At 37.0% G+C, this 17,294-nt stretch overlaps 1 protein-coding gene across 4 annotated transcripts in view; it reads right to left on the bottom strand.

Moving 5' to 3' along the window:
- The window catches only part of cdc14b (cell division cycle 14B), a 50,834-nt gene that overhangs the window by 17,187 nt on the left and 16,353 nt on the right, over positions 1–17,294 (bottom strand). For all 4 annotated transcript variants that reach the window (XM_079827513.1, XM_079827515.1, XM_079827514.1 and 1 more), the window contains exons 9-12: positions 15,249–15,479; positions 6,916–7,054; positions 4,999–5,167; positions 4,817–4,920 (exon numbers count right to left, since the gene is read on the bottom strand). In XM_079827513.1, coding sequence (XP_079683639.1) covers positions 4,817–4,920; positions 4,999–5,167; positions 6,916–7,054; positions 15,249–15,479 — 643 coding nt within the window. The remainder of the gene's footprint in view (positions 1–4,816; positions 4,921–4,998; positions 5,168–6,915; positions 7,055–15,248; positions 15,480–17,294) is intronic.

Below are 17,294 nucleotides of genomic sequence, written 5' to 3'. Positions count from 1 at the left end.
AATAATCTGGATTATAGTGAGACTTTGTGTTGTGACCCCGTTAACACACTTTCCAAACGAGTCTGCTGGAAAAAACGTTGGTTTTCGAAAAAACATCCTAAGCACTAAATGTTCAAAACAAAGGCTTTTGTATGTCAATTTCGTCTTAGTATGTCAATTTTGTCTTTCGTCTTTGTATGTAAATTGTGACTTTTGTCTTAGTATGTCAATTTCGTCTTGGTATGTCAAGTTCGACTTTTGTCGTAGTAAGACTAAATTTAAATACTAAGTTGAAATTGTCTTGAAAATTGTGTTGAAAATGTCAATTGTGACTTTCGTCTTAGAGTATGTCAATTTCGTCTTAGTATGTCAAATTTCAATTTAGTATGTCAGTTTTGACTTTCGTCTAAGTATGTCAATTTCAACTTGGTATGTCAAGTTTGAAAGCGGTTTGTGAAGGTGGAAGCTGGAATAATCTGGATTATAGTGAGACTTTGTGTTGTGACCCCGTTAACACACTTTCCAAACGAGTCTGCTGGAAAACGTTGGTTTTCGAAAAAACATCCCAAGCACTAAATGTTCAAAACAAAGGCGCGAGATGAAATGAAGACCTGCGGCAGCCATTGGCGTTCATTATGCTGGGCGATGACCAGGACTTACCTGAGCGTCATTCTGCTACCATTTCAACGGCTCACAACAGCCGGGCCACAGCGAGCCCAGAACGCTGCAACACTTTACTACCACTCGCCTGCTGTGTGATAAAAGGCTTTTGGAGTCTCTCTCGTCTCGCCAGCACAATCATTAACAGGAAGACTGATGTTTTTAAAGGGTTAGTTCACCCAAAAATGTAAATTCTGTCATTAATGACTGACCCTCATGTGGTTGGACACCCGTCAGACCTCCGTTCATCTTCAGACACAAATGAAGATATTTTAGTGTAAAGCTGATGCTGAGAAAGGCTTCAGATAGGCCTCCATTGGCATTCAGTACATTTACACTCACAAGACCCATAAAAGGCACTAAAAACGTCGTTACAAAGTCCATCTCACCACAGTGGCTCTACAATAATTTTACGAAGCGACGACAATAGTTTGTGCGCAAAAAAAAAAATCTAAATAATGACTTTATTCAACCTCTTCTTGTCTTCCGTGTGTGCCTCCACGACGCATGCGCGAGAATATGACGTAACGCCGGGGTTCGGGAATCCATGAAATGCACACTTTAAAGGCCAATAGCCCCATTTTGAACACTTCGCCGAGACCTAAAGCACGATCAATGTAGAATTCAACAGCTTAGACACGCGCGCCTTCCTCTGCTTGTAAACTAATCTCTTCTGGGTCATGTGTCCCAACGCCGGATCTGCATCATATTCTCGCGCATGCGTCGTGGAGGCACACACGGAAGACAAGAACAAGCTGGATAAAGGTGTTATTTTGATTTTTTTGCGCACAAAAACTATTGTCGTCGCATCGTAAAATTATTTTCGAGCCACTTTTATGGGTCTTGTGAGTGTAAATGTACTGAATGCCAATGGAGGCCTATCTGAAGCCTTTCTCAGCATCAGCTTTACACTAAAATATCTTCATTTGTGTCTGAAGATGAAGGGAGGTCTGACGGGTGTCGAACGACATGAGGGTGAGGAATTAATGACAGAATTTACATTTTTGGGTGAACTAACCCTTTAAAGGAACACTCCACTTTTTTTGAAAATAGGCTCATTTTACAAGTCCCCTAGAGTTAAATAGTTGAGTTTTACCGTTTTTGAATCCATTCAGCCGATCTTTGTATCTGGCGGTAGCACTTTTAGCATTAGCTTAGCATACATCATTGATTCTGGTCAGTCCATTAGCATCTCATTCAAAAAATGACCAAAGACACTTTCAATATTTTTCCTATTTAAAACTTGACTCTTCTACAGTTACATCGTGTGCTAAGACCAACTGAAAATGAAAAGTTGTGATTTTCTACACCTATATGGCTAGAACTACTTTCTCATTCCTGCGTAATAGTCGCGGATCTTCACGGCCGTACCATGGCAATGATATTACAGCGCCTGAAAGTAGTCCAGCTAGGTAACTTTCAATGTGACCGGCTCTAAGTTCGTGTAGTTGCAGAGAAAGTTTCAGGCTTGCAGCCGACAAATTGTGTTGTGGCTTTAGCTGTGATTAGCCATGGTTCTGTGTGTTGTAAAGGCTGTGATAGTAAGTCGAAGGTGTAACTACCACCATGTTCCACAGAATACCGCTGCAGCCATGGTACGGCCGCGAAGATCCGCGACTATTACGCAGGAATGAGAAAGTAGTTCTAGCCATATCGGTGTAGAAAATCACAACTTTTCATTTTCAGTTGGTCTTAGCACACGATGAAACTGTAGAAGAGTCACGTTTTAAATAGGAAAAATATTGAAAGTGTCTTTGGTCATTTTTTGAATGAGATGCTAATGGACTGATCAGAATCAATGATGTATGCTAAGCTATGCTAAAAGTGCTACCGCCAGATACAAAGATCGGCTGAATGGGTTCAAAAACGGTAAAACTCAACTATTTAACTCTAGGAGACTTGTAAAATGAGCCTATTTTCAAAAGAAGTGGAGTGTTCCTTTAACGCTAGGGCATGCAGTTAGTCTATGTATGTCATGCACACACACACTAAAACATCCATCATCACCAGAAAACCACTACTTGTGTAGATTATCCGGAGGGGGATCGACTCGATGAGTGTCTAAAGCGCTACACTACGGTACACATCCACTGGCGTGCGTTAGATTGTGACGTCCATGTCAGTTTGCGCTGGTGGATTCGGTGCTGAACCCTATAAAGCTACTGTATCATATTTGATATATGGAAACTTCTAAGGCCTCTAAATTATGAACATGAGCAAAGCTTTGCTGTTTTATTAGTATAATTGCAAAAACGTCCACCTTCAGCTTGTGCTTCACGTCTTTCTGCTGCGAAATCTTTACTGATGTAATAAAGTTAACGCAGCAATAACTTTGATATTGTTAGCAATATTTCAGCTGTACTGAAGAAGCTTCGGATTACTTTCATCATACTATCCATCATTTAAAAAAACAAAATAAAAAAAACACACGATACTGATATGGTGGACAATAACGATAACATTAAAAATGATCATATCAGCCGATACCAATATGGTGGCCGATAACGTTAAAAATTATCATATCTCGGTCGATACCGATATGGAGGCCGAAAACGTTATAATTATCATATCTTGGCCGATGCCGATATGGAGGCCGATAATGATAACATTAAAAATGAAAATATCTCGGCCGACAACGATATGTTGTCCAATAATGCTAAAATAAAAAATGAGCATATCTCGGCCTATAACGATATGATGGCCGATAACGTTAAAAATGATCATATCAGCCAATACCTATATGGTGATATGGTGGCTGATAACGATAACGTTAAAAATGATCATATCTCGGCCGATACCGATATGTTGTCCAATAATGTTAAAATTAAAAATGAGCATATCTCGGCCGATACCGATATGGTGGCCGATAACAATAACGTTAAAAATGATCATATCTCGGCCGATAACGATATGGTGTCCAATCATGCTAACATTAAAAATTTAAATATCTCAGCCGATAACGATATGATGGCCGATAACGTTAAAATGATCATATCAGCCTATACCGATATGGTGTCCGATAACGATAACGTTAAAAATTGTCATATCAGCCGATACCGATATGGTGGCCGATAACATTAAAAATTATCATATCCCGGCCGATAACGATATGGTGGCCGATAACGTTAAAAATGATCATATCTCGGCCGAAAACGATATGGTGTCCAATAATGCTAACATTAAAAATTTAAATATCTCGGCCGATAACGATATGATGGCCGATAACGTTAAAAATGATCATATCAGCCAATACCGATATGGTGTCCGATAACGATAACGTTAAAAATTGTCATATCAGCCGATACCGATATGGTGGCCGATAACATAAAAAATTATCATATCCCGGCCGATAACGATATGGTGGCCGATAACGTTAAAAATGATCATATCTCGGCCGAAAATGTTATGGTGTCCAATAATGCTAACATTAAAAATTTAAATATCTCGGCCGATAACGATATGATGGCCGATAACGTTAAAAATGATCATATCAGCCAATACCGATATGGTGTCCGATAACGATAACGTTAAAAATTGTAATATCAGCCGGTACCGATATGGTGGCAGATAACGATAACATTAAAAATGATCATATCCCGGCTGATAACGATATGGTGGCCGATAACGTTAAAAATGATCATATCTCGGCCGATACCGATATGGTGGCCGATATATTGTGCATCCCTTTTTATATGTTTAACTACAGAGCTTTGATCATCAAACTAAGACAGATTATTGGCAGATGCTATTATTTATATGCATTTTATGCAAGTATATGCTATAGTGTTATAAAGATCTCATTGATTAACATTACAAGCATCCGGATTTCATCTGCAGCAAATTGCATATTTTTGCTCAGTTTGGGCCTTTTTGCTCTATTATGTTCCATTTAAAAAAAATTGTTTTGTTACAGGTTTATATTGTCACCGTTAATTCAGATTTCAAATGTAGTTTGCATGCATTCACTGCATCTTAGTAGCAATAAAACAACAACCAAACTGTATGTAAACATGGGAATTTGAAAAACAAGTTTAATTTTCTGAAATCATAAGCTCGATGACTTTATTAGCGGTGCACAGCAGATAGTCAGACAGCAGATCTGCTCTGGCCAGTGGACGTGTACCGTCAGGCCTGTATATGGATGGACAGGAGAGGGATGTAATGGAGAAGAACTTACGATAGAGAACCCGTGGAGGCTCTGGACTGCCTCTTACTCTTCAGAGCTCGCAGTTTGTCCCCTTGAGTGAGGCCGCCACACTCCTCTTCCTCTTCCTCAGTGTGCTATAGAATAAAACACAACCTGGTTAACAATCACACTAAACCACAATGGACGAAACTTGTGCTGGTTGAGCTACTCACCATTTCAGCGGCTGTTTTTCTCTGGGAGATGTTCTTGTTGGTCCCATTGATGGAAATATCTTCGACTCCGGACAGGATTCCAGCCACTGCCGTTTTACTCGAGCCGTTTTCCTGCTCATTTATCTTTTGGCGGTACAGATCACCCTCTGACCAGAGACTCAACTGCTGTCTGTTAGATTGAGATAAATTAAAAGTTTAATGGTCAAAAGTTTGGAATAATTACGATTTTTAATGTTTTTGAAACAAGTCTCTACTGCAGAAATACAGTAAAAATAGTGTAATATTCCTCCAGTGTAGATCATCTGTTCTAAATGTGAATTTATAGTAAAGTGTCATTTATTCCTGTGATCAAATCATCATTACTCCAGTCTTCAGTGTCACATGACCCTTCACTAATCGCTCTCATATTACGTATACTTTTACGTAATAATTTGCACTTTTTACATCCTAATTTTGACTGTTTACATAATAATTTGGACTTTTTACATAATTTGGACTTTACATCATCATTTAGACTTTTTACGTAATAATTTGGACTTTTTACATAATTTGGACTTTACATCATCATTTAGACTTTTTACGTAATAATTTGGACTTTTTACATAATAAATTTAACTTTTTACGTAATAATTTTGACTTTTTACATAATAATTTGGATTTTTTACGTAACAATTTGCACTTTTTACGCAATCATTTAGACTTTTTGAAATCCAGTAATCAGTGTAATATTCCTCCAGTGTAGATCATCTGTTCTCTATGTGAATATATAGTAAAGTGATCAAATCATCATTATAACTTGTCATAATTTAGATTTTAAGTCATCTTTTTAACTTTTTTGTCATCATTTTGACTTTATGCCAGAATTTTGACTTTTAAGTCATAATTTCAGTTTAGTATGCTAATAATTTAAACTTTTTTTTTCAATTTGACTGTCATTATCTTTACTTAAGTAATCATTTTGGCTTTTTACATCATAATTTTCACTGTTTACATAATAATTTAGACTTTTTACATAATTTGTGGACTTGACGTAATAATTTTGACTGTTTACGTAATAATTTGGACTTTTACGTAATCATTTGCACTTTTTACATCATAATTTTGACTGTTTACGTAATAATTTTGACTTTTACGTAATCATTTGCACTTTTTACATCATAATTTTGACTGTTTACGTAATAATTTGGACTTTACATAATTTGGATTTTACATCATAATTTTGACTGTTTACGTAATAATTTGGACTTTACATAATTTGGATTTTACATTTTTACATTAAAAATTTAAATATTTCGGCCTATAACAATATGATGGCCGATAACGTTAAAAATGATCATATCAGCCAATACCTATATGGTGATATGGTGGCTGATAACGATAACATTAAAAATGATCATATCTCGGCCGATACCGATATGTTGTCCAATAATGTTAAAATTAAAAATGAGCATATCTCGGCCGATAACGATATGGTGTCCAATCATGCTAACATGGCCATAATAATTTAGACTTTTTACATAATTTGTGGACTTGACGTAATAATTTTGACTGTTTACGTAATAATTTGGACTTCGCATAATTTGGATTTTACATCATAATTTGGACTTTTTACTTAATAATTTTGGCTGTTTATGTAATCATTTTGACTTTTTGAAATCCAGTAATCAGTGTAATATTCCTCCAGTGTAGATCATCTGTTCTCTATGTGAATATATAGTAAAGTGTCATTTATTCCTGTGATTTATCATCATTCCTCCAGTCTTCAGAGTCACATGACCCTTCACTAATCACTCTCTCATGAACTCATTCTAATATGCAGCCTTGGTGAGCATTAATCTTAATTACTCCAAACGTTTGAGCAGTATGTAGACACACTGTTGGTGAAGTGTTTGCAGAAGTGTAAAACCGATCACCCACTCTTCCACAAAGTTCTGTTGCGGTCCAATGACTGAGCCGGGTCTGCAGATCCGGATCCATGCGATGGCCTCAGCTGCGGTCAGTCTGAAGTGTTTCATCATGTAACAGCCGATCAGTGTCCCTGTTCGGCCCAGACCCGCTGAAACACACAATATTAAAGGGTTAGTTCACCCAAAAATGTAAATTCTGTCATTAATGACTGAGCCTCATGTGGTTGGACACCCGTCAGACCTCCGTTCATCTTCAGACACAAATTAGGGATGGGCGATATCTTATCGTTTGCGATATACCGGTAAAAATTCTCCCCACGATAAGAATTTGTCTTCCCGCGATAATAACGATAAAGCCTAGTTGATGGCGCGACCCATCCGCACCGTGCCACCGCTGGCCGTCTCTTGATGCCCTAAGCGTTATTACTTTATGATGGCCGCGGTGGCTGCGTTCGTCACTCTGTATAGATGAACGGGGGTTAGAGAGAGATTTTCTTGTGGTGTCCTACGCGCAGCGCGTGATGGAAGCGGCGGCACTGAATCCACATCTCACGTGCAGAGCGAAAACAACTATGGCAGAAGCTGCGGAAGAGTTCATAGCTAAACGAGGGGCACCTGAGGCCAATCTGAACCATACAGATGTATTTTCACTCGCTGAGCACTTGGACTGAGAGCTTAAAGGGGGGGTGAAATGCTGTTTCATGCATACTGATCTTTTTGCACTGTTAAAGACTTGGATTCCCATGCTAAACATGGACACAGTTTCAAAAGCTACGGTGGACGTTTGATGGGAGTATTTCTTTGCCAAAATTAGTACTTCCTGTTAGTCATAAGTTTCGTAAAGTTTTTTTCGATCATGGGTCCGCTTGACGTCAACAGGGCGGAATTTCCTTGTATGGGCCGTACGGACAATTCTACCGGAAGAGCGCGCGCGAGAGAGAGAGAGAGAGAGAGCGCGTGAAAGCAATAGGCTACGCCCATCAAAGCGCTGGCTCGTAGCCAAATAACCCCACGTTAAGGCAAAAGTGGATGGAATTTGCTTTTCCGGATTTTCAAATCGCCTAATACTGAAGGATGGAGCGGTCCCAACGATAAAGGTCCCAACGTTGGAACCGCAGGCAGTGAGTAAGACTGCTTCAAATGTCTGTTTTTGCCTATGCACATCAAGTAGCCCAAACATGACCACGTATTGATCAATGGAGCATGCGATGTATAGTGTGTACATTTGTTTAGCTGGCCACTATATGTGTATGTTTGTGTATTGTAAAAGCACTCCAAACAACAATACACAAAGAATGGGGAAATATGTTGAACTAAATAAGCGCGCTTCTTCATTCAAATGCGCTACTATTCCATGTCTTTCTATGTAAACACTAGCCTGACGCGCAAAACCAGTCCAATTACTACAAATCATGTCTACACAAACCACGCGTAAACACACACACACACACACACACACACACGCACACACACGCACACACGATATAATTAAAGTATAAATGTGTAAATAACACAAGCCGCTAAACATATTATATAGTTAGTGTAACTTATACCACATAGTCGACGTCCTGCTCTAGTCGTTTTTGCTGCTGCTCCTGTTCAACTTCAGCCTCTGGGTCTGATTCCGGATCGTAGATGTATGGCTGTATCTGATTAAAAGCCATTTTTTATGTTGAATAAAGTTTTTCCCCGATTTTAGGGATGACGCAGCTTTCAGACGCACTCAACACAGTAACAGCGGCGCGCGCTCAACATTCTTTAGCTCCGCCCACACGATACGCCGCCAGCCGCACGGCTTTTTCCGGAAAGACTCGGAACAGCGCATCTTCCTTTAATAATTATGATTAAAATAAAGACTTTTCGGAGATATGCAGGATGCAATGCTACTCTATAGGTACTCAAGATTGACATGAGACTGACTGAAACTGAGTGTTCCCCCCCCCCCTTTAAGAGATTCGCTCTGTCTCAATCGATCGGTAAAGCACACTATTTCAGTTCATCTCAATGAATGCGCAGTGTATATGACGCACATTAAACACTAGTGTGAGGCGCGCGACTGAGAGCGCTCAGTGTTTCACACACACTCAAAGAGAGAGCGAGAGAGTCTTATACCACACAGAATTGACGTGCTACATGTAAACAATATCCTTTGTTGCATTTCCCTGTAAAATAATGCCGTTTATTTGGAATTATTCAGCCTTTCGTGAACAGGAAGAAACAAATGCACAAACGGGAATCTCATTGGCTGGCGTGCACCTATTACTGCGCCTGTTTTGATTTCAGCAAATCAGTTTGAATGAGCGCTGACAACGTGATTAATATTCATGAACCCAGAAGCTCATTATTCCTTAGTGCAGTTTATTTTTATTAGTAGAATAATTTGTGGTATTATTATCTTATCAACTCAAATTACTGAAGTTCTATCATTAAATCATTATTTTCAACTTTTTTGTTTTGTTTTTAAATTATTTTGACATTTTTGGGATAATTACTTTTGCTGTTTCTGCTATTTTTACCACTGTTTGCACCATGTATGAATAAATACAGAATCGGTTTACATGTAAAACTTGTCATTTGATTTAAAAATTATTATTGTTTGTATTGTGTGACGTTTTTTAGCACAGTTGCACTATTTAAACATTACCTGCACTTTTACAGAGGACAATTATATCTGCAACTTTTCCATTTCTGAAAAGGCTGGTGTGGAATTTTACATAAAAAAATAATTAATTAATTAATATATATATATATAAGAATGCATGCAGCTTTCACTTTAGCCAAAAACATGGGGAACGATACTACATTTATCGTCATTGATATCGTTATCGCAATAAATACTAGAAAATATCGAGATAAATTTAAGTCATGAAGCTTCGAAGCGTTATGAATCAGTGAGTCAAATCATGATTCGGATCGCGTGTTCAACTGCCAAACTGCTGAAATTTGACGATTCAAACTGCTCATTCGACTCACTGATTCATAACGCTCTGAACCGCTGAATCGACTCACTGATTCATAACGTTCTGAACCGCTGAATCGACTCACTGATTCATAACGCTCTGAACCGCTGAATCGACTCACTGATTCATAACGCTCTGAACCGCTGAATCGACTCACTGATTCATAACGCTCTGAACCGCTGAATCGACTCACTGATTCATAACGCTCTGAACCACTGATTCGACTCACTGATTCATAACGCTTCGAAGCTTCATGATGCCGTGTTTTGAAATCGTCATCACTATATAAGTCGTTATTTAGGGTTTTTTTCCGCACAAAAACTATTCTCGCCGATTCATAAAGTTATTGTAGAGCCGCTGTAGTGAGATGGACTTTGTAACTTTAGTCTTTGGTGTCTTTTAAGGGTCTTGAGAGTGTAAAGTTGAGCCAATGGAGGCCTTTCAGAGCATCAGATTTACACTAAAATATCTTCATTTGTGTCTGAAGATGAACGGAGGTCTGACGGGTGTCCAACCACATGAGGCTCAGTCATTAATGACACAATTTACATTTTTGGGTGAACTAACCCTTTAAAGCAATATTTATATGGGAGAACCTGCAGAACAGACTTAAATACATGGAGCTAAACTAGCGGAAATATTTAATAAACAAGCAAGCAATGGGGTGAGCATATTCTGAATGATACATTCTCACATGTACAAATGCTGACAACAACCAGGGGTCTCATTTATAACTGTTGCGTCCGCACAAAACAGGGCCTGAAAGAGGCGTACACCACATTCGACGCATAAGTTATGATTTATAAAAACAAACTTGTTGGGGAAATTTGCGCAACTGCACGCAAACTCTGATCCATGCGTACACACTCTTTTACTGTATAGAGTGAGAAAAGTAATGAAGTAAGAACAATTTAAAACGGTTTTCATTTTGATATACACATTTACATTATGTAATTTCAGTGCATATTAATGAAACTGGAACATTAAAGTCATACTCAGAATTTAGCCTAAACAAAAATGATATGAATTTAGATAGACATGTGCGACTTTTGATCACTTTTCCTCTGACCTGCTGTTTTAATGACAGGAATTAAATAAAGGCTAATTCCAATAATTCCTCTTTAAACCTAACTGAAGATCTCATGTTATGACAAAATATGTTTTAGCGAGAACGATGATCAGTGACGCACACACTTACTTCGATATTACAGACACTGCAGGATTCGGTGGTCGAACGGTCCATTTTCCGGTTTGAATAGGTCCAATGATAGGCTAATAGCTTACTGTACAACCACAGCTGCACGGACATGGAGTGTAAAGACATCTTCACAAAATTATGAAAAATACCACGGTATTATTTGGAGGATTCAACTTGAAGAAAAAATTAAGATTTGCACGTTTCCTTTTCTAAAATACTTTGTCAGTGACGCGAGTCAGATGATTGTATTTACACTGCAATAAATAAGTTGGCCTATCTGTTTAAATTAAAATAGCCTAAACATCCTATATGTTCACATTATAAGCAAAACTGCACGAATATTTAAGTTGAAGGGTTCCAAATGAATAAATATTTTGAATTAAAATAACATTTGGCCCGTGGAAATGAATGAATAAACTTTATTTAAAGTTTTTTTTTTGCATTTGTTTTGCTGGATATTTTGATATATTTATTCTAAAACATAAAAAGGATATTGGATGATTGTCAGCAATGTGTAAGGCACAAATGGCATTTATAGTCCGTATCTAATATTTTTCAATGTCTTGTACCTTTGACAGTGTTCAACATGGTGTCATGTGGATGGGAATATGCATGCAAATGATATGCAGATGAGGTTATGCATAGTAAAACTAGGCGTTGATTTATAAAGGGATTTTTGCGAAAGGTTCTGGCGTACACATGGTTTTATAATATTTTTTGTGCGTACCAGTGTTAATTTTGACAGCAAATTTTGATTTAGTTTTAGTCGTAGTCTTTTGACTAAAATGCCATTTAGTTTTAGTCATATTTTAGTCGCCTGAATTGTTTTTAGTTTTAGTCTCCTAAAATCTAATGAGTTTAATTAAATTGTAATACATTAAGCATTTAAGCATTACATAACCGACTGTCACTTGAACTCTGATTTTGACATTTTGTTTTTGACATTAAAAATACACGAAAGAGCTCAATTCACTTTTTTGTTTGTTTATATAGTTTTTATAACTTTGTATTTCTGCTTTAGTCAGTAGGCCATATTAGGTTAAGCTAAAGCTTCAAATAAGTTTGTTTATTTATTTTTTTAACATTTATTTAATTTCAAATAATGAAGATAGTTTTTAATGGTTTTAGTGAACTATTATAACCCTGATACTTTATTGAATATGTGTCAAATACTGGTCTTTCCTCCTGACTATGAATTAAATGGGAATTAAATTAAATACAGTTTATTGTGGAAGCAAAAACGAATATATAATGCGTGACTTATAATTATAAAAAAGCTTGAAATACACCGGGACTCTTATTTTGAAATGTCTGCGCCTTTATTGCAGTTGCTCATTCAAGTTCAGGAGATAAAATAAGCGTCGTTACAACCGTCTAAAACATATTACTATATAAACATCATAAAGTAAACATTGTCATTATTCATCAGCATTAGTTCATAAACACTGGTCTGTCATAAATGTGTGTTATTGATTGAGCCGCTCTGGAGCTGGATTGGGGATGAGCCGTGTTTTCCAGCGGTTAGATCAGTTCAGATCAAATGTGCGTATCTGTGACACAGGATATTTCAGTTCTGACTGGATCTTGTCCCTCTCTAACATTTTCGTCTCGTTTTTATTTGTTGACGAAAATGACAGTTGATTTTCCTCATAGTTTTTGTCATCCAACACTAGTTTTTATTTAGTTATCGTCTCGTTTTCGTCAGTGAAAACAGGTCGTTGACGAAAATTATTCATCAACGAAATTAACACTGGTGCGTACGCAAAAACTAGCTTTTGTGCGAACGTACACTTGTAGGATGAAATCTAGGCTTGTCGCGATAATCAATAAATCAATTAATCGCACAATAAAAAAAATAAAAAAATGAGCTCGATAATTTTTCTGGCCGCGATAATTTCCAGCGTCCGTTTTTATATCCATTTTTGCTGAGCGTTTCATTATATGATCACGCTCTTATACATGTAAATATCTCTTTTGCTCATGAACAAACAATAACAACACAGAGAATTTTGAGTATTCTCATATTATGATCTTAAATGAGTTAAATAACGTCTGAAATGAACTTAGAGTTGTGAGAATGAGATGCGCAGCTGTTCTTAAAGTGACAGGAGCACTGATGATCATCATTAATGTTCATCACAGAACAACGGGAACAGAGAAAAGTGTAGCTTTAATGATGATTAATCTATATTTCATTTATTATTCATGCAGTTAAGAAAGGTGTTTGATAACTATTACATTTCTGTATATGTCTAACAGGGAAGGGTTTGTGTGAAGATTGTTTTAAGTTCACTTAAATTAAAAGTCGTTTTTTTAAAGCCTAATAAATGTTGAAATTGAAATCATTAATGTTTCATAGAGACATCAGTGATACTGGCCTTCATTCATAAAAACATGACAATACAACACATATTTAAAATATGCTGTCAATAAATTGTTTTTACATTAATTTGGAGAGTAACTGAAATTATTACAATACCAAAACATTAAAAACGTATTAATCGTGATTAACTACAGAAAAAAATGTGATTAATTAGTTAATATTTTTTTGGAGGATTCCCAGCACTACCTGAAACCCAATCATCCGCTGCAGTTTCCAGCTGTTTGTTCAAGAGCATTAGTTTGTTAACAGACTGAGAGTCCATTGCTTTTTTTGTTTTGGTTGTTTTGTTCATTTATTGTGGATATTTAAAATGTTTTCTGTTTTCAGTGTTAAATAGTCTTTAGAAATAAAAGTTTATTGATCTTTGAAAAGGTGTTCCTGCATTATTATGCCATTATCATTATTTTAAATGGTCTCAGAACGACAATATTATCGTTTACCGCAATCATTTCTTGGCCAATTTATCGTCCAGCAAAATTTGTTATCGTGACAAGTAGGCTTGCTACGATAGTCGGTGTTGCCGGTGTTACCGGTGTCCAGACTCAACACCGGTTACATCACTTGCCCACCGTGGCACCGCCCACCGTCTTTTTGATTTTTTTATAGTAATAAAATAATTTAGTTCAGTTAGAGAACAGACAATACAAATAAAAACTGAACGTCTCTGCTTAATAAAGCATGACCCGACCGTGAGTCTCGGCAGCGGCAGGAGTCATTCATCAGAGAGTGAGGAGCTGACTGAGATGATCGCGCAAGATTTGGTTTCAAAGCGAAACGTAAAAGCGCCTATTTAAGGGAGTTTGTCATTTGTTTTGTTGTTGTGTTTTTCATTAAAAATAATAGGCTAATGAACCCACAATTCAAGCAACCCGCAGCCGAATTGGCGCTAATTCAAAACCGAAAGTAAAATGTGCACGGCCGCACAGAGCGCGCATTGTTTACTTTGGCCTGGCTCCGCAGTGCGAGCCTCCGCGCTACGCTGACTGCGCGCATTGTTTACTTTGGCCTGGCTCCGCAGTGCGATCCTCCGCGCTACGCTGACTGCGCGCATTGTTTACTTTGGCCTGGCTCCGCAGTGCGATCCTCCGCGCTACGCTGACTGCGCGCATTTATTTTTGCCGCGCGCACCCTCGCGTTCATGCGGGCGCGTCGAGTATAAACGAGGCTTTACGGAGGAACTGTAATATGTGCCCTGACTACTGAACTAGGGAACTGATAAAGACGCACTCATGGCCTCACAGAGCGCGCATTTACAGACGAGCTGTCATTCACGGTGTGTGCGCGCACTGGCGCGTTTTCAGTTCAGAGCGGTCGTGTGCATGTTACCTTCGGTTAGATAGAATTAGTGATTTAAAAGCCTCCGCCGGTGATACCGGCATTACCGGTGTTGTCACACATCAATTAACCGGTGGGAAAATTTCCTCACCGTCACATTCCTAGTGACAAGCCTAATGAAATCTACGGAAAGTTTTATAAATGAGACCCCAGGTGTGTAACCATGCAAAGTTTACATGCAAATCAATAAACAACAACACAGGAAAGATTCTGAGCAGGCCTGATTAATGTAGGAAAGTGGGAATGTAGTAATGTTTCTAAAATTTAAATGGCTAACTAACGTTCCCAGAAGTGCAGAGTGATGTCATCAAAATCCCTGATCCATATTTATATCTTCTAAATGTGAATGTTGTCATTGTTTTGGAGCAACACTAGCTTATAGATAACAGCAAGACTAACATATTCATACTAAAAGCCCCCAAAAAAACCCTCCAATTTTGACTTCATGTGGACTTTAAGCGCCGCACCTTTGCAGTGGACTGCGATGGCTCCATCCGCGTTCTCGCAGACGCTCAGGAACCTGGAGACGATGGCATCGGTGGGCGTACTGCCATCCACAAAGAACAGGTCATGGTGCCTGAAGCCCATGTCTGTGAAACGCTTGGCGTCGTACATTTTCTTGTTGAGCCGGATGATGGTGGTGATGTTGTGCTTCCTGAAGTAGGGGAAATACGCCTCAGGGGCGTGAAGAGGGTATCCTGAGGGGGAAGAAGAACAGATGGATATAAATCTGTAGACCAGTTTTACTCCAACAGACTCGAGTTAAAGCAGTGTTATGATTAGTGATCGACCGATATTGGGTTTTTTTTTTATCTGATACCGATAATTTTTGTTTTTATGTTCCCGATAACCGATATACAGAACCGATATTTATTTACTGTTATTCTTCTGTTTGTTTTTGACACGATTACAACACCACTGAACTGAACAAACCATTTTATTTATAACAATCACTCCCTCCTTGCATGACTTTTTATGAAATTATTTGGACTTTTTACAAAATTTGTGGATTTGATGTAATAATTTGACGGTTTACGTAATAATTTGGACTTTTTACGTAATCATTTGCACTTTTTACATAATTTGGACTGTTTACGTAATAATTTGGACATTTTATCATAATTTGGATTTATGTAATAATTTTGACTGTTAACGTAATTTTGACTTTTTACGTAATCATTTTGACTTTTTACATAATTTGGACTTTACATCATAATTTGGACTTATGTAATAATTTTGACTGTTAACGTAATTTTGACTTTTTACGTATTCATTTTGACTTTACATCATAATTTGGACTTATGTAATAGTTTTGACTGTTAACGTAATTTTGACTTTTTAAGTAATAATTTTGACTTATGTAATAATTTTGACTTTTTACGTAATAATTTGCACTTTTTACATAATTTGGACTTTACATCATAATTTAGACTTTTTACGTAATAATTTGCACTTTTTACATCATAATTTTGACTTTTTACATAATTTAGACTTTTTACGAAATAATTTTGACTGTTTACGTAATCATTTTGACTTTTTGAAATCCAGTAATCAGTGTAATATTCCTCCAGTGTAGATCATCTGTTCTCGATTTTGACACGATTACAACACCACTGAACTGAACAAACCATTTTATTTATAACAATCACTCCCTCCTTGCATGACTTTTTATGAAATCATTTGGACTTTTTACAAAATTTGTGGACTTGATGTAATAATTTGACGGTTTACGTAATAATTTGGACTTTTTACGTAATCATTTGCACTTTTTACATAATTTTGACTGTTTACGTAATAATTTGGACTTTTTATCATAATTTGGACTTATGTAAAAGTTTTGACTGTTAACGTAATTTTGACTTTTTAAGTAATAATTTTGACTTATGTAATAATTTTGACTTTTTATGTAATAATTTGCACTTTTTACATAATTTGGACTTTACATCATAATTGAGACTTTTTACGTAATAATTTGCACTTTTTACATCATAATTTTGACTTTTTACATAATTTTGACTTTTTACGAAATAATTTTGACTGTTTACGTAATCATTTTGACTTTTTGAAATCCAGTAATCAGTGTAATATTCCTCCAGTGTAGATCATCTGTTCTCGATTTTGACACGATTACAACACCACTGAACTGAACAAACCATTTTATTTATAACAAATCACTTCCTCCTTGCATAGAAAACAAAACAAATCTTGTTTATACACCAATAAACAGAGGGGTCTGAAAGTGCAAAACATAAAAAAAGTGCACTGGTATTTATTTTATTTTTTTAGATTTTGACCCCATGCTCACATTCATTTGGCATTCTTTGCAAACTGCCAGCCCAGGCAATGACGCAAGTCCATACTTTCCTCCTTTCAGTCATCTTTAAAAAAAGTGTCTTTCATGTTAATTTGAATCTTCATGTTACAAAAATAATTGTATTTATAAAAAGCATCAGCAGCAACACTAATGTTAACAATAAGCAAAATAAATGTAGAATGTGTAATGTTTTCAAATG

The sequence above is a fragment of the Gobio gobio genome, assembly GCF_949357685.1.
Source record: "Gobio gobio genome assembly, chromosome: 10".
Lineage (NCBI taxonomy): Eukaryota > Metazoa > Chordata > Actinopteri > Cypriniformes > Gobionidae > Gobio > Gobio gobio.
The sequence above is the reverse complement of the archived record's forward strand: the minus strand, read 5'-3'. Positions and strand labels throughout refer to the sequence as shown.